Source organism: Vidua chalybeata, chromosome 25 (genome assembly GCF_026979565.1).
Source record: "Vidua chalybeata isolate OUT-0048 chromosome 25, bVidCha1 merged haplotype, whole genome shotgun sequence".
NCBI lineage: Eukaryota > Metazoa > Chordata > Aves > Passeriformes > Viduidae > Vidua > Vidua chalybeata.
This window is the reverse complement of record NC_071554.1, coordinates 6884537-6902271: the sequence shown is the minus strand read 5'-3', so window position 1 is coordinate 6902271 and position 17735 is coordinate 6884537. Positions and strand designations below refer to the sequence as shown.

The following is a 17735-nucleotide window of genomic DNA, read 5'->3' as shown; positions in this document are numbered from 1 at the left end:
CCTGACGCCCTTACCGGCTCCGGCCGCGCCGCCGCCTCCTGCGGTGGGCCCAGGACGGGGACACCGCCGGCTCCTCCAGCCCATAGCAAGGGGTTTTCCCTAAGAAAGCTTCGGAAAATAGTGAAAATAACCAAAAAGGTCTGCAAAAGCCCTGATTCTGCCGGTTTGGGTGGGCTTTGGGCCTCTGCCTTGGCGCGGGGGAACCCGTGGGGGCACCTTCTCCTTATATGGGCCTATGACGTCACGGGAGCGCTGGGAGGAATCTCCTGGCCCCGCCCCCCGCCCGGCACCTGCGGGCCCCGCCCACTGCAGCGGCGCGCGCCGGCCCCGCCCCCTCCGCGCTGTGACGGGCGGGGGCGGCAGCCGGTGGGCGTGGCCAAGGGGGCTCGTGTGGTGACGTAAAGGGGCGGGGGCGGGGCCGGCGGTGCAGGTGGAGACAGCGCGGAGCGGAGTGGCGGCCCCGGTGAGCGGGGGCAGGTGAAGTTCCTCGTGTCGGGCCTGTTTGGGGCGAGAGGGCTTTTGAGGGGAGGGTGAGGGCTGTAGGGGTCAAGCCGGTTGCGGGGGTGCTGTGGGGGTCCTGGGGTGCTTTGGGGGGTACAGGGGTCAGGTAGGTTCTGGAGGATTTGGGGCTCCCTAGAGGGACCCATAGTGGGTCAGTCTGGTCATGGGCTGCAGGGTTGTAGGAAGAGCTGTGGTGCTGCGGGGGCGCATGGGGGCTCAGGCTGGTTATAGAGTGGAGGGGTTGCCAGGGGACATGGGATGCTATGAAGCAGGGGATCTCTGGTGGGGTCAGGCTGGATGTGGGGTGATCTGGGGCTGTGGGAACCAGGGGCACCCGTAGAGGTCGAGCTGCATGTGAGGTGGTTTAGGGTGCTCAAGGGTTTGGGGGGTGGGGGTGGGGATGTCAGTCTAGGTGTGGGGGACCCACGGTGACTGAGGTGTGAAGCAGGGGGTTATGGAGAAATGGGGGATGTTCGGGGGCTGGGGGAGACTAGGGAAGCACCTGCAGCGCTGTCAGGAAGCCTATGGGGCAGAAGGGAAGTGAGGTGCTCTGGAGTGGGGAGATCCCTAGTAGGGTCAGGCTGGGTGTGCGGGGAATGGGGTGCACTAGGGCTGTCCTAGAGACTCTAAGTTGGGGCTGCAGGGGAGGATGTGGGGTGGAGGGCCACCCACAGTGGGTTCATACTCAGGAGGTGGATGGGGCCCTGCCTCACGGGGAGTGGCCAGCCCTGGGACTCGGATGTTTCCCCCCATACTGTTGTTTCCTCTGATGCAGTGGAGGGGAAAGGGCAGGTGCAGCCTCGGGGAGTGGGGTCCCCCCTGCACCCCACAGTCACGGCGGCAGCACTGGTGTCCGTTCCTGGGAGGTGGCAGCTCCTGCTTTGGCATTTGGGTCCGGCTCTGGTTTTTGGAGCATTCGGTGTTGCTGGGGCTGTGCCAGAGATGCAGCAGCTCAGCCTGTGGCTTCGGGGCGATCTCTTCCCGAGACACCGTCTGTGCCCGCCGGTTCGGTTCCCAAAGCCAGCGGCGGTGGCCGAGCTGCGGGGCGGCGGGGGCTGCTCCTGCCGTCGATCCCTGTCCCGGCGCCGGTCGGGGCCGCGCTGAACCCTCCCATCGACTTCCCCACACCCGGGGGGGGGGGTCGATGTCTTCACGTCCCCTCCTCGACGGGGACACTTTACGCAACCACAGGCGTGTGCGGCGTGCCCGGCGGTTCCTGCAATCTCTTCCTCTCCTGACTTTCGCCCTCCTGCAGTCGTTCTGGGGCGAGAGGCTGGTGAACCTGCTCTGGTGGACGTGCTCGTTAGTCCGTGCCGTTGGCTGTGCCGGCGGCGGGTCCGAGCGGCTGGTGGGATGGCAGGGGACAGCGGGGGACAGTGACTATCTTTAGGGTTGTGTTGCAATGGAGGGGTGTGCCTTGGCTCGGCACTGCCGGCAGCCGCCTCCTCGCCCGAGGATTGACTTACGCCGAGGCTCCCGCATGAGGAAAATCAACACTTGCTCTGCGGTCTGTGTGAGCAGCAGGGGCTGTGATGATGGGGCTGTGAGGCTGAGCCAGGGGTCGGACAGTATGGGGGCTGGTGTCAGTCACACATGCCCTGCATGAGGTCAGGCTGTGTGAGGTGTGCAGGGCCGAGGTTTGGGGTGCACTGTCAGCCCTCGGCATTGTCATGTGTCACACATGCTCTGCCACTGCCTGGCAGTGGGAACAGCTGAGCTGGAGCAAACAGCCAGCATGGGAAAGGTTGATGGTGCAGGGAATCTCTTCTGCCTCCTGGGAGAGAAGTTGCCCTGGAGCATGGGAGCAAGTTGGGTTCTTGCAAGGTGCATCCCAGAATGTTCCCATTCCTGTGCTCCCTTCCTGAGGCTTAGTGGAAGCATCTCCTACAGATGCACCTGTAGGAGAGAGCCAGTCTCAGGTCTCTTTTGAGTCCTGTTTCTGCCAGAGTAACGTGGTTAGTCCATGGGAGTAACTTGCACCAGAGTTGGCACTGAGGCTCCATGTTTGGCTTAATCCTTCCTCTGAGCCATTGCCCTGCTCATGGCCACTGTGCCTGTGGTGGTACAGCTGCACCATGCCTGTCTCTGAGAGGAGGCAGCTGAAACTTGCGGAACAATTTGCGTCCCCCCACGAGTACAGTTCCTCTCCCAGTTCCGGCGCCTATGAAGACGTGGGTCTCCTCCAGCTCACGGTGCTGGCAGCCCCTCAGTTTCTCTGACAAAGTGGGGCTCATGCTGCTTCTGTCTGTGGTGATGGTAACGGTGAATCAGCAGAAGCAAAAAGTTGATCTGTGCATCAAACTGCTTCCCATGGTTGTGCTCAACATCTTCTGTAGACGTGGGCCACTCCTGTCCCTTCACTTCGCTTTTCCTTGTGCATAGGAACAACTTCAGGCCTTTCCGAGAGGGCTTGAAACCTGCTGAGCAGTGAAAGTGCCTTCTCATCTGCAGCGGTGCTGCTGGGATGGATGAGGCTCCCTCTTCCTGACGCGCAGCCTGGCAGCTGCTGGAATTGCCTGCAGCCGCATCGCTCCGCACCGCGTGTTCCCCCTGGCTGGCAGGGTCCTTTCAGAGCCAATGGCGGGGAAGGGATTTCTCAGAGAAAAGGCAAACATCAGCTGTTTTCCGAGGAGGGCATTTTGGACTTATGTCACTGATTTAATATATAGCAAGGTTTTTCTGAGCTCCCTCCCCACCTATTCCCTGGAGGGGAAGGCAGGTTGCAGGTGGTCCCTGTCCCAGAGGGCAGGAATTGTCCTGTCTCTGCTAAGCAGTGTTTCACCTTTGTGTTCACAGCTGCAGGAAAAGGCTTGAGGCTGTGGTAGCTGGAAGTTTAGGGTCATAATTGCCTCTTGGCCACGCTGGATGCTGTGTTTGGAGGTGTGATTTGGGAAGGGGGCAGACTTGCCCATCATTAGCCTGGACGTGTCTCTCACTGAGCTGCCCAGGAAGCAGGGGGATGTCTTGGTTGTCCTTTTTATGAGTTTTGCCTCGTGCAGTGATTTGTGAGCTCTGAGCTGGGATTCCTCAGGAGGGGCTGCAGTTGGTTGTCCCTATTTAGCCTGGGACCAGCACCCGGGGGACGAGCAGTCTCACGCAGCAGTTATCGCAATGAGGCCATGACGGTTTGGGTCCCTCATACCGTGATATTGGGAGTTTGTCATGCCATCCCCTTCTGAGCTGGTGGGAACAGCCAGGGTGGGCTGGCTGGGGCTCTGGGGTCTGGCCAAAGCAGCCACCACGGCTGCCCATCTCTCCCCACTAGAGGCTGCTGATGACCAGAGCATTTTCCATCCCTGCTCTGAGAAAGCACTGGGGTCTGGAATTTGCAGGGCTGAGCATCCCGGCCTGAGCTTTTCCTGCTGATTCACCTTGGAGACAGCAGTGCGCTTTCTTTGGCAATGGCTGGGTTCGGGGGGCACATCTGCTCCCCTGCCAGGCTCACAATAGATCTCCCTACTTCATTAAGTCTTAATTAGGTAAATGCACCAGCACCATGTGCGAGGCCATTGCCAAGGGACATGGATCATGCGTGGAGCTGTGTACCCGGGATGCCGGCTACCGTCCTGCCTGCCTCAGGGGTTTTTCCAGCTGGGTGCTGAATGTGGAATGAGTTCAGGCTCTTGTATTGTTTTCCCAGAGGATGTGTGCACAGTGATAAGAGCTTCAGCCCTCTGGCATGGCTCAATTGTCAGAAAAGCCAAGGATTAGTTAAGCCATGGAAAGGATCCTTCACCTCTGGGCACAGCCATGGTAAAGCCACCCTGTAGACACAAAGGAGACTCTTAGTCCAAGGCACCAAACACCCGGGCAGGATGGGCTGGAAAACCAAGACCCTGGAAAGATGGTTAATCATGGTTAAAACAATGAGGTGTAAAATGAAAGGCAGTGGCTGCTGCTGTGGAACTGCCTGGGAAGGAATCTGTGGAGTTGCACAAGCCCCAGTGTCCTTGTTGGTGCAGGCAGTGCTGGGTGGGCAGTGTGGTGCCAGCTGGCTCTGGCACAGGGCACGGCTTCCCCGACAATGGCAGAGCAGTGCTTTACATAATCTGCGACTTGCCAAACAAGCTTGAAGGTCTGGAAAATCCTCCTGCTATTGTTCATGCTCAAAGTTTGCTAAATTTCCTGTTTTGATCTGCAGGGCTGGATTTTGTTTTGGGACCACAGTGGGGGAAAATGCTATTTGCACAGAGGGAAGAAAAGGGTATTTGTGGTGTTTAATCCATTCTCTGTAGATGAAACTATTTTTGTGATTCACAAGAGGTTCTGAGCAGCTGCTCACAGCTTTGTAGGGCTGCAGGACTCTCTGTCTATCCAATTAGTATGGTTTGTGTCTAGTCCCTTCCTGATGCCCCCCCGAGAAAAGCCTGAACCACCAGATGAGGATGGGGCGCCATGGGCAGGGCTCACACAACCACCATCTGGGCTCCCGGCTCGGAGCCTGTGTCAGGACACAAATGCCGTGTTGGAACAGCTTTTTACTGTTTCAACCCCCTTAAGTCAGACCCTGAGGCTCTGGGAAGGCTCCAAAACTGCCACTCATTGGCAGATTTTAGGAGAAGAGGCTTGATGGGAACTTGAGGTGTCTTGTTGTGCTGTGTCAACCCTGGTTGGTGACTTCCCGGTGATTTGGAGCAGCTAGGAACCCCTCTGGGAGGATGCTGAGGCTGTGGGAGCCACCCCAGGCCCATCCCAGCCTGTGTAAGGCTGCGGGCTCAACCTGGATGTGTTTCCTGGCCCCTGAGAAGTGTTTTGGGGCATGGGGCCTGCCCTTGCTCCTCCATTTGCTCACCCCAAAGCCCTTCGCCAATACAAATAAAGCCTCCGTGTGCTATTCAATTAAATGAAGAAATCCTGTTAAAATGTTTGTGGATAAATGACCGAGAAACTCGACTTTTCCTTCCATTCCTGGGAAAGGCAGGTTTTGTAACGAGGAATGAGGTGAAGTTCTTGCTGGTCCACTTACTGTGAGGCAAATTTTTGAGCCCTGGAAAGCAGCAGATGAGGAGGAACCTCAGCCTAACTGCATGAATATATCCTCTTATTAGAGGTGGCTTTGAGTGCCTTTCATTTAGGTAATTACATCTGGCCACAGTTGACCAGAGCTGGATTTAAGGAGGGGAACATAAGGCTTGGCACATGCTGGGAGCCTTTGGAGTTGACTGCAGTGGCATTACAGCAATCTGGTAGGTGTTGCTAACAAGGCAGTGCAGGGCAGCTATGGAGAAGCTCTGAGCCTTAGGGCCTGGAAAACTTGGTGTTGGCACTGACCTCAGCTTTGTGGGGGGGAGTGGGGTGGACTGATGCCTCAAAGCATCACCAGGGTGTTAAGGCAGCTGTGTATCATGCTGTATGTGACCTCCGTGACCTGATCCCTCTGATTGCTATGGTGGTTTAGGTGCTCACTGGATAGTACCAGCTTGTATTTCTATATCCACTCTCCAAAACCCCTTGGAGATGGATAAGCTGCTTGTAGGCACTTCAGAACTTGAGGGGAAGCTCTTTGTCTGTGCTGAGGGTACATATTGGACAGGACAGCACATGTTGCCTCCCTGCCCCCAGGTGAACTCAAACGTTGAGTGTGGGAACGAGGGAGGGCAGATGTTAGCCCAGCACAGAGCCACGTTGAGCTGTAACGTGACTTTGTGCGTCTGTGTTGATGTTGTGCTGGAGGTGCCGTGTCTGATGTAGAGGTGAACCCCTCCCATATGGCCAGGATTGGCCTCGGCCAATCCGTGGCTGCTCAGAGGCTCACAGGCTGGCAGACGGGGTCAGCACTGCTTGAGAATTTCCTTGGGTGCAGAGTGGAGGCTTTTAATAGCAGTCATCTGCATCATGACATGGCCTGAAACTTGGCCCTAAGGATCCACTGGCAGCTGGGCACTTGCTGAGCAAGATGTCTCTGCCGGTTGGAATTTTTTTTTAAGTGTTAAAGTAAAGTAAAATGGTTTTGAGTAAAAATTAAATAAGACTTAAACCTGTTGCTGGTGGGTTTGAGGTGCAGCTCCTCTCTGGAAGGTAGCCTGGAGGAACCCTGCCTTTCTGGGGAAGTTTATGTGGCCCCATCCCACTGTGCTGTGCTGACAGATCCCATACCTCAGCTGCGTGCCAAGACTTCAGCCTTCTAGGAAAGGCAGCAGGAGCCAGTATGGGTTTTCTTCTGCCATCCCGTGGGTGCCTGGAGCTGTGCGAGCAGCGTCCAGAGTTGCAGCGCTGCTTGCTTCATCCGAGCTGCCTTTGAGTGGGAACATACAAGATATGCAAGTGCAGAATTGATCTGTGCTGCTGACCAGGGTTGTTTCTGATGCTGCAGCTTTTTCTTCTGCTGTAGCATGAGGTGAATGTGATTTCGGCAGCTGCCTGGCTCTGGCAGTTTGCATCCTGCCTTCCCTACAAACTGTCTTCATCCTGCTCAGCTTCCTGACCCCTGTCCTAGTCAATACAAGGCTGTTATTGGAGCTCAGCAAGCCATGATGATCACATCCAAGTGCTGGACCTCGAGCCACCTGGCAGTGCTGGGCTGGATGAAGAAGCTCATTTGCATAGCGTGGTTAATTCTCTGTATGCTTTAATCTCTGTGACCATCTGTGTTCTTTCCCAGGCTAGGGAGATGGGAGCCCTTCGGATTTTCCCAGGAGGTGAACACAGAGAGGACTGCTTATTCTGTGTATGCTGAAAACTGCCCAGGGTCAGAGCAGGACATCCTCATTAGCTCTGGGAGCAGTTGTTCTGCATCTTTGGGCAAGGAGGCATTGACGTGTCGGCTCTGTCCTGAAGGCATATCCCGAGGAGATGCAGGGAGGAGATGGGGGCAAAGGCTAAAAATGTGACTCTGTGAATGCTGTCCAGCATTCAGTCCCAAACATGGAGGGTCTGTGACCAGTTTGGCTGGCACCCTAGAGGACTGAGGTTCCAGGTCTGAGGAGAGATAGTACTCTGAAGCATCTCCTGGCCATCCAAAAAACCCTGCCAGGTTTTGGCAGCCTCTGGGGTGTACCCCACCAGCAGCTACTGCTGTGTCTGTCCTGGTGAACTGCTTGATTTGAGCCTTAAAAGCTGCTTTGGAAACTGGGGCACACACAGCACCAAAATAAGGGGACCAGTGCCTATACAGAGCTGCACTAGCATCTCCAGACCTGTGCAGTCTGCTGCTGGCAGAGAAGTTTTTCTGCAAGCAACACCTGAATTCTTCCTCATTTTATTTTCTCACATTTGGAGCCTGCTCCTGCAGACCATTTGCAGCCCCAGCTGGGATGCTGCTCACCATGGGCAGAGGTGACATTGGCTGTGGGTGCTTTTGAGGAATGCCTGTTGTGTGGGGCAGCACGCCCCTGCTGAGGCTGCTGCGGGCATCCAAACCCAGAGGGAACAACTCCTGCCCTGTAATTAAGCTCTTCTGCTCCCGTTCACAACACTAATGAGCTGTTTCATGGATGTGCTCCTCACAGCTACTCTGGATCCTCTGTGTGGCTCTGAAGCTGGAGGTGACTTTCCAAGAGAGCCACCTGCAAAGGGCAAGTTCTCCATTCCTGTCACGTTGGGGTGAGGTATGTGGGCCAGGAATCTTTGACTGTGAAGGCTTTTCTCTGACTACACCCTGTGTGCTGTGAATTCTTCTGCCAAGGTACACCCTAGCTTCTTGGTGAGGAGAGCCCTTCCTGCTGCTCATGCTTGCAAGGCTGGACAAGATAGAGGTGTTTTCCCAGCTTTCAGCTGAGGGTCTGAGTCTGCCTCTTGAGAGGAGAGCTGCTCTCTACCTGCATCCAGGCTGGATAATAACACTTAAAAAATAAATGGTGTTCCAGCTGCTCTCCTGGTTCAGTAGTTTGGGTTTTCAGTCTTGATGGAGATGATGGCACCAGGACTGTTGGCATCATGGTGCATCCAAAAGGATGGGTATGGGCTTGTGCCCATATTTCTACCTGGTCTAGTGGAAGGTGTCCCTGCCCGTGGCAGTGGGATGGAATGAGATGAGCTTTAAGGTCTCTTCCAACATGAACCATTCCATGATTCTCTGGCATGGCTCTGGCATGACTGTTGAGTGCTCGACTGTGTGCTTATGTGAGGCAGGTCCCTGTACCCTCAGCGGGGCTGTTGCATGGGCCGAGGATGTGGCTGAATTTCAGGCCCTGCTGTGTGCCCACTGGAGCACACAGCCAGCCTTGCCGCGGCTGGGAGCACCGTTGCTCTCTTGAATCTCTTCATTTAGTTAATGATCCTTTTGTTGAGAGGATTAAGGTTTAGAGGCCTCTGGCCGAGTGTTAATTAAATTAAGGCTCTGGTGTTTTGTGGAATTTTTGAAGCCCACTAGAGGGCTCAGTTGGAGCCCTGTGGAGCCCGGACCGGCGGCGCTGGGCTGTGTCCAGCCCTGCAGAAGTTTGCACGAGAAGTTATGTAAGTGTAGAGGAGCTGGACAGGCGCAGAAGTTGCACGGGGCCAGCCCGCAGCTCCCGCAGCTCCCGCGGCCCGGCTGTGGCCGGAGCTCGGCAGAGGCTGGCCCGTGCTCACGGGAGGCTGGCAGGCATGGGGGGCCTACGTCACTGCTCACGGTATAATCAGCGTTGGGCAATGCCGAGCTGGTGTTTCTGGGTTTTTTTTTTTGTTGGTTGGTTTTTTTTTTTTTTTTTTTTTTTTTTTTTTTTTTTCTCCACTTGGTGTTTACATTTCTAAGAAGTGGCTGACCGTGAACATCCGGTTCCACCTTCACTTCTGGAAGAGTCAGATACTGAAGTTTTGCTCTGTTGCCTTGCTCATGTGGGTAGAAATGTGAGCTTTTGGCTTTGTGGCTTGGGTTTTTTTGGTGGGTGCATGGGTTTTTCGTGTTTAGCTGTAACTGCGTTTTAACCAGTGTCTCTTCTCCTTTCTCTTCTATCCATTGCCCCACGACGGATTTTGGTGCTTCGCCTGTGTGGTTGGCCTGGCTCTCTCATCTCTGGGTAAGTACCTGCTTTGTTAGATCAGTGGGCAGAAATAGTTGAAACAAGTTGCTTTGACTTAATGATTGGACTTATTTAAATAATGAACCAGCCTGTTTATTCTGTCTTAAACTCTGAAGCATTGGTTGTTGTCAAACACCATGATTTATTGTCCATGTGTGTGTGTCAAGATTTTGGATATTGAAAAGCACTTAGTTGGCCTGGAAAGTGCTGTATTTTATAATATGAAGAAGCCCCCAGTAGTAGTTTTTCCTACCAGCCTAGGCTGTGGAGCACTGACCTGGGGGTAAAAACACACCTAAGTGCCAGCAAGTGAGCAAATGGCAGGGAAAGTATATTTGCGAATGGAAAGCAATGCTTCCTGTTCTTCCCAGGATGTCTCCTGGCATCTGTTGGTGGCAAGTCAGCACTGTGGTTGTGAAAGGGGCTCTCTGATGGCACTGGACCACCTTGCCCTTTGCAAACCATGGATGTTTGGGGCTTTGCAGGGCATGGAGAGGAGGCTGAGGTCCTTCTGGCAGGAGAGGAGGGGAAATGCATGTAGAGCTTGGAGAAGAGCATCAGGCACTGATAATTTCAGTTTGTGTTCATGGAGAGCCTGCTTTGCATGGGGGAAAAACTGCCCTGGTGGGGTGGATTCTGATTGTTTCCCTGCAGGGGTTTGGTGCCTGCCATGAACTTGGCTGTGAGGCGGTGTTTGTATATTAAAGCCTCTGAGGACAAGGTGTGTGTTCTCAGGGTGGAGGGAAGGAAGGGATCTGCTTGGTGAAGTTTTTTCTCTGGATGCAGTGGTGCCTTTGCATCGAGGTTGTGTTCTCTGGAAACTTCAGTAAGTTTAAATTTACTTTGTTTCTTTTTTAAAATTCAAACTATCCTCCTGCTAAGTTTTCCCCTCTCCATCACTCCTCTTCCCCAGTAACACCCTCTCCTCTCCTAGTAAGGGAAAGGGCTGAGCACATTTAGAGCAGCTCTGCTCTGTGCCTGAGTATTTAATGTGCTGCCAGTCATTGATGAAAGACTTGAAGGGAAAGCAGAGAAAGGTGCTGGGAACGGATTGCTTTATTCTTAAACTCAACATCATTATACAATGCCTCGTTGCATGGCAGGAGAGATGAATCAAATCCAAGCATAAACCTGTTGTTCTTACTCAAAGTGAGCACTATATTTGGAAGATGAGCAGCTGCCTCCTGATCTGAATGAGCTTTGCTACCAAATCTCCAAAATCAGGATTGTTAATTGACTAGAAAACCTGCCTTGGTCAGAGGTGCTGAGCTCCAACCCCACCAAACACCCAGCAGCCATTTGAATGCAGAATAAAACTCCTCCGCGCGGAAGGTACAGCTGGAAGCTGCTGTGAGCTTGGATGTGGAGCAAGATACAAGTGCTCACTTGCATGATCGTTGGAATGGGTTAGTGAGAGGCAAAGCTGTACCAGCACAGCAGCTGCAGCTGTGCCAGGGTAGCCTGGAGCAAATCTTTGGCCAGAGAGTGTTCCTGCTCAGTGCTTGAGCAGACCCTCAGGACGGTCACTCATCTGGCTGTCTCTGTATGACAAGTCTCTGGTCAAGGGTGAATTTCCCCCTTGGGAAACACTGATAACCTGGACCATCCCTGGTTTTCTCTCCCCAGAGCAGTCTCCATGTTACTTTTGTCAGTTTTCTTGCATGTATTGCACAGAGGGGAGAGAATTGCATTTTGGTGGTCCTGCTTGTTACAGGCTGTGGAGGTTTTGATCCTGATATGAGGTGAAATTTACTGCTTGCTGAATAATTGGTGTCACTCTTTGTCAGCAAACAAGAAAGCCACCTGGTACCTTGTTAGGGATAGCAAAGATAAAGGGGGTGTGGTACAGTATCACTGACTCAGGGACAGCTCTGACCTTCACTCAGCAGAGAAAACAGCAGGCTCAGATTGCCTCTCCATCTTTAAGCCTAGCTTATCTCATAGGTAAACATAAAATGCATAGGAGTTTTAGTAATATATTTATATTAAATATAGTAATATAATCTCCTCTCCTGAGCTGGTAAGTGTTGGGCAAAGTAACACACCAACAGCTTCCATGGAGAGAAGCTGGGAGTAGCTGCGGGGCAGAAACCATGAGGGAAAAATGCTGAAAATGCTAGAGGAGCCTCTGTTGGGGATTTTGCTCTTGACCTTCAAGCTGAGATTTACATATGTTGCCATTATTTAAAGCCTGTCAAGAAATCCAAGGTGAGGCTACTGCTGAAAAATTGTTCAGAGCTGTGTCTGTGGTGGTAAGTGCAGAGTGTCCATTCATGGGCTGTGTTTGGGCTCTGTCTTTCCATACGGTGGCACTGGTGATGCTGGAAGCCGCGTGCTGTTATTTTTATTTATATATGTTGTTTCTTTCTATCCCAGAATTCATGGGTGACCTGGAGAAGGGCACTGCTTTGCAGAGCCCTCGAACAGCTTGTTGTGTTGTGAATTTGGGTCTCCCCTTAGTTCTTGTTTACACATAGCCCAAAGAGGAAGAACAAATGAGGTTTCCAGCACCATTCAGTGAGATTTTCTTCTTTAACCTCTCCTGTTGGTTGACAGTGCCTGAACATAAGCCCAGGTGGGCAAGAAGGCAAATGACACATGGTCTGTACAAGCACTAGTGTGGCCAGCAGGACTAGGGCAGTCCCCCTGTGCTGGTCACTGGTGAGGCCAAACCTTGAATCCTGGGGTCCGTTTTGGGCCCCTCATAACAAGAAAGACATTGAGGGGCTGGAGCGTATCCAGGGAAAGGAACAGAGCTGGAGAAGGGGCTGGAGCAGCAGGAGCAACTGGGGGAGCTAGGGTGGCTCACCCTGGAGAAAAGGAGGCTTGGGGGGACCTTCTGTCTCCACAACTCCTTAATAGAAGGGGGCAGCCTGAGAGGGATCGGTCAGGGAACAAGGGACAGGGCAAGAGGAAATGGCCTCAAGCTGTGCCAGGGAGGTTTAAGTTGGATATTAGGGAAAAACTTCTTCATGGAAAAGGTCATCAAACACTGTCACAGGCTGCCCAGAGCAATGATGGAGTCCCCATCCCTGGAGGGGTTTAAAATCTGTGTAGATGTGGCACTTAGGGGCATGGGTTAGTGGTGGGCTTGAGAGTAGTGAGTTAATGGTTAGCCTCTTTGATCTTGAAGGGCTTTTCTGACCTAAATGATTCCATGATTCTATGGAAATGTGGCAGCAAGGTATCTCTTTCACTTGTCCCACCCTGTCAGAGGAGACCGTGGTCCCTAATATGGTGTCAAGTTCTAGAGACAGCTTAGCTCAGTGTTTTCACTTTGTTGCTTAGTAAAGCAGTGAAAACAGTTCTCATTGTGGCGTTCAGAATAGCAGCGCTGCCCTCTGAATTACCATCTAATTAAATGAAAGCAAAAACTCCAAAACAAGTGAGCTTTCTGTTGCATAAGGAAAGCTGTTTTGGTTGACCTAAAAACCGACATTGAAAACCAGCCTAAACAGAGATGCTTTCCCTCCCGGCTCCGTGGGCCATGCAGAGCAGTTGCTACTGTTCTTGGAGAGGCATTCATGCCGTGGCAGCTGTGAGCCCACTTCAAAACAGTTACGCCTTTGAGACTTGCTTCCCTTTTGCTTGATGGTTGGAGAAACCCTGCTGTGGAGACAAATAATTAGAAATAAAAGATGGCAGCTTAATGATTATTAGCTTTTCTGATGCAGCTTGCAGTGAGCGCAGGGTGAGACTGGCGTCTCCAAGCTGCTGTTGCATCTCCTGCTCTAGAGATTTACTGTGTGCACTGTTACTGTGCAGTCTCAGTGGACCTGCAGAACACCCCGAACTAACAGAGTTATTTATTTTAGTGACCAACCTTTTCAGACTCTTGGCAATTAACTGTGACAATGGCAGTATGCTTCCTGCCCTCAGCTTCCTGTCTCTTCATCCATGCCCACAGCTTTCCTTGGCAACCTTATGCCCCTCACCCTCCTCAGTTTCTTGGATTCTGTCTATTACTATGAACCACTTTGGGTTTTCTTAATAAAATAAGCTTGTCAAGTTACTACCTTAAAAAAGCCTCAAAGTGCCTTATTTTGAGCTCCAGAAAATCTGGCAGCAGTGGGATGCTATCCTCTGGGATTCTTATTGATATTCATCTTTTTGAAGCTGGTATCCATGACTGCCAGTTTCAGAGGTTAATATACTGCATTTCAAGCAAGCTGAGGTATTTTTAATTTGTGATATGGAAATGTGCACCAATTAATCATTGTGCACCTGCAGAAATGCCTCTGGGCAGACTTCGGCTGTGCTCTATCAGGTTCTGGGAACATCAATAGGCAGGACTCAGAGTGACGAGTCTGATCCAGTTTAGTAGCTCGGGACAAACCCTGCGAGGTCCAAGGGCATGTCAGGCAGGGGACGCAGTGCTGACCAAGGTGGTGCAGAGCTTTGGCTCTTATTTGTGGAAAAAATAATGGTTAGAAGTTGTATTTGTTCTCCACAGGTAAAGTTTAATTTAAATAAATGTTAGGTTTTGCCAGGTGTCCCTCACTGATGCACAGGTCTAGCCCTCAGTTGCCAACAGACTTGCTGTCTGTTGACTAGAGCTGGGTTCATGGTTTGCGTGAATTTGCTGCCTGGCCTTTGAATTACATGGAATATGTTAGTGCAGACTCAAACGCTCTCTGCCAAGTACCTGCCTCAAACTTACTGCTAGGTAAAGTTAAATAGTCTTAAATAGTCCTAAATAAACCCTGATCTTGAAACTGTCCTTCCCCATACCAAAGAGCTCTAAGCATTTTGAAGCCAAGGGGTGCTCTTTGCCCAACAAGAGCATAACAGCATGGAGTCAAATCTCCTTCACTGAACTGGTGCCTTTCTGGGGAGAAGCTGCAGTTGAAAACGCACCTACCTGGTGTTATTTAAAGAAGCCAGAGCTTCTCTTGGCGACAGTTTGACTCCTCATCCATGCAAGGAGTAAATCAGCCCCTGACATCTTTTGTTTGTAGTGCAGCCTGGCTGCCTCCCGGCTGGAGCTCTGGTCTCTAGGTGGCACTCACTGTTATTTTTTGGGTGCATTTCAAGAAAGGCTGCATAGCTGAGCTTGTCCCCCGCTGAAGGGACAGCTGCCTCTCTGGCCAGGCTGGCTGGTCCTGCTTCTCTTAGGAGGCTGACACAAGGGCTTGAACTTCTTCCTGCTGCCCAAACATAGGAGTTGCCAGCAGCATTCCTGAAAGAGGGATAGGGAGTCAAGTGCTGTCTGTGAGCACACTCCTCTGGTTTTAGTTTTTTACTGCGACTGCTGGGAAATGAAATCCTAGTAAATGCTTGGAAGGAGGGTGAGCTCTCGAGGTGATGGAGATGAGTGTGCTGTAGGACAGTCTGAGGCTCCTGTGATGGTTCTTTCCGTGGTTCAGTCAGTTTCTTAGGTTGTTTTTGGAGTTCAGGCTCATGCCACACTGACTCTGCCTTTTCCTGAGCCTGCTTGAATTCACAGCATCACCTGTAATCCGTTTTCCAGGATTTGTTAAGCTTTTTATAGATCATTTCAGTGCAGCCACTTGTGTGTTTAATACTTCCTACTCATACTTGAGAGGAAAAGTATTTCTCTGTCAATGTAGAAACATTCACCACATTAACACACCCAACCCTGCAGGCTGCAGCTGACCTCCTCTAATCTTTAATGGTGCATCTTGGCAGAAATGTGCTTTACATGCTGACTCTAAGCTCTAAGTCTAAACAAAGCTGACTCTCCAGGAGCTGTTCTTCCCTGCACTGGCACATAGCCTGGAGAGAACTGAAGCTCCTCTTCTGTTTTATTCCTCTTTCTACTTGGAGTTTGTCTGCTGTGCTGCAAGACACTGCCTCAAATGAACATCAGCTTCATACAAATCAGTGAAACTCATGACGGGAGCTTTTGGAATCAATTAACCAGATTGCAGGTGGGATGGGAATTCCTGGGTGTACAGACTCAGCTCCCAGCCACCCCCTCTGCTTTCCCCATCTGCCCAAAAGGGATCCATATGAGCCAGCCCAGTACCAAAAAGATCTAATGGCTAAAAAATGGGATTTTTCTGCCCATGGGAGAATACATGGTTGTAGTTTAGCAACAGCAGCTTTTAAAGGCTACAAATTACAGCCAACAAAAGAAAATTCTCCAGAAGGAAACCACAAAGAAAAGGATGGCAGAAGCTGTTTGGATTTAGCAAAATTGGAGGTCAACTGCCCTGATGCCAAGTATGATTCCAATACCTAAATCACTCAGTCTCTTTAGCTAATGGAGGGTGCTTCTTGGCCCTTTAATAACTATCTCAGCAATGAATCAATGGTTGGTTTTGGAGAGTATTATGATGGGCTGGACTAGATTTAATCTTTGGTTAAATACTTGAAACAGAGCCAGGTGAGTGTAGATGTTCCAGGTTGCCTTCACTGTGCACACTATGAGTTGTAGCAAATCAGTGCAAGTGTTCTAGACCTTACTGAAAATTCCTTGAATTTGCAGTTCAGCCTGTCAGAGGCTTTTTCAGCAGTGAATTCTGTGCTGGAATGAGGGTGGGCAAGGGAGAAATGCAGCATTAGTTGAAGCACTCTTTCCTTCCAGGTGAATCATTTACCTGCAATATCTTAATTCTAGATCACCATTTTACAGGAAGACAAAGCTTGAAAAGTCAAAAGGAGGCTTCCTTTCCTCCTCATTCTTGTCTTCTGCTCACAGCCAAATCAGCACTGCTGATGGTGACAGCAAAGCTGGAAGAGGAGCCAAGGGCAGAGGGCCAGGAACTGACAAAATTGAGCCACCTGCTCTCCTCCCACCTTGTTTGCTCTTGTGAAATGGCTGCTGCTGCAAGGAGACTGTCACTTGTTTGCAAAGTGAGTGTGAGAAAGGGAAACAGTGTGCCTGTTGTGTGTTCACGTATGTGTGCGTAATGCAGCTCATTTAGAGCAGGATACATAGAGGATTCATCTGACCAGCCTAATTTTTTTCTTTTCCTAGACCTCGGTGTAATTCCAAGTATTTCTCTTCACTTTAAATCCTGCTTGCTTTGGGGAAGGGAGCACAGCACCAGTGTGATGCACAACTGCTTTGTTTAGACTGGGAATTCCTCACTGGAGAAGCTCCTCAGGGCAAAGAGGAGAGCTCTGTGCCTTTTATTGTTGTGCCAGTAATGCTCTGGTCAGTGTTTTCCAGCACTGGTGTAAACTGGGAGCCCTGTTTTGCAACAAATCCTACCAGGAGTGTATCTTGTGGGGCCTACAGAGTGCTGGATCACCTTACAAAGATCTGTTCTATGAAGAACTTAACTTGAGCTAGATTTAATCTGTTATCTGGATGCTCCTAGGACACTGCAGTGTGCCCTGCTGAGCTGCTTGAAAGTGCCTGCACGTTACCCAGGCAGAGGGCAGGGTTTGGCTTTGTCCTCCATGACCCAGTTGGTTTGCACTGACTGAGTCCACCAGGATCTGAGTGCTCCCAGTGGCCTTTCACCTTGCAAGGAACAACCTCTGCCTTAGCGACCCCAAACGCATGCCTAAAATGAATATAATTCCTGTCTTTATTCCTATATCCAGCAGGCAAATACCAAGAAATCCTGACTTAATAAAATAATTCTCAGTCTCTAAATGACTCCCATAAAGTGACTTTAACCAGCTGTAACTGGGAGAGTTCTTTAAATAGTTGCAATCCAGGCTTGGCACAGGGCAAACTGTTCTTATAGTGAAGAATTTAAGAAATTTCCATTACTTCTTATGGGATTTCAGAGGTCAGTTTGGGGCTGTGTAGGAAGGAAAAAGTTCGAAGCTAAGCCAGTCAATTCCAGAAATGTGGTGGTGATGGGTTTATTTCCATGTGCATAAGAGTGGTGGTTTTGGGTTTCTTTTTCCCTTTTTTTTTTTTTCACATATTTTCTGCTCCCTATAAAATATTGCTTTATGTAGGCTTAGATCCCCTTGCCCCAGAAGAATGTTTTTCAGGCTCTCATGCCGTAGACCAAGTGCCTCTTTTTGTACTTGATAATTCAACTTTTTAGTTTCTCTTCCTTTAGCTTTTTAGCCAATCAAGCTCTCAGCCATTTGTTTGGGGTCTGAAGAGGTGACAGCATCCGTTGCCCTTACGCACAAGTGGATAAATGCTCCCCGTGGATAAATGCTTCACCTGGGAATACAAAATGCAGGAGCTGCTGCTTCTGTTCTCAGCTGCTGGCAGATGGAGTTGGGGATCATCTGGTGATGGGAGCGCAGTGGATGATGCGCTGTGTAGTGTTAAATCACCACTTTGATGTGAAATTTTTGTTGCCCTGGTCTCTCCTCCATGTAATCTGCCATGTGTAGTATACAATGAAGCAGTGT

General features: G+C 51.0%; 1 protein-coding gene across 11 annotated transcripts in view; it reads left to right on the top strand.

Annotated features, from left to right (window-relative positions):
* The first annotated feature begins 106 nt into the window (after positions 1-106).
* EPB41 (erythrocyte membrane protein band 4.1) overlaps positions 107-17735 on the top strand; it is a 94960-nt gene continuing 77331 nt past the window's right edge. Inside the window, exons 1-3 of one of the 11 annotated variants that reach the window (XM_053964383.1) lie at positions 9158-9267; positions 9350-9437; positions 16039-16259. Coding sequence is in view for 1 of the 11 variants with exons in the window: in XM_053964379.1 (XP_053820354.1) it covers positions 10744-10772 (29 nt within the window). In the remaining 10 variants the exon portion in view is untranslated. The other 10 variants (XM_053964386.1, XM_053964385.1, XM_053964384.1 and 7 more) reach the window with 10 other exon arrangements.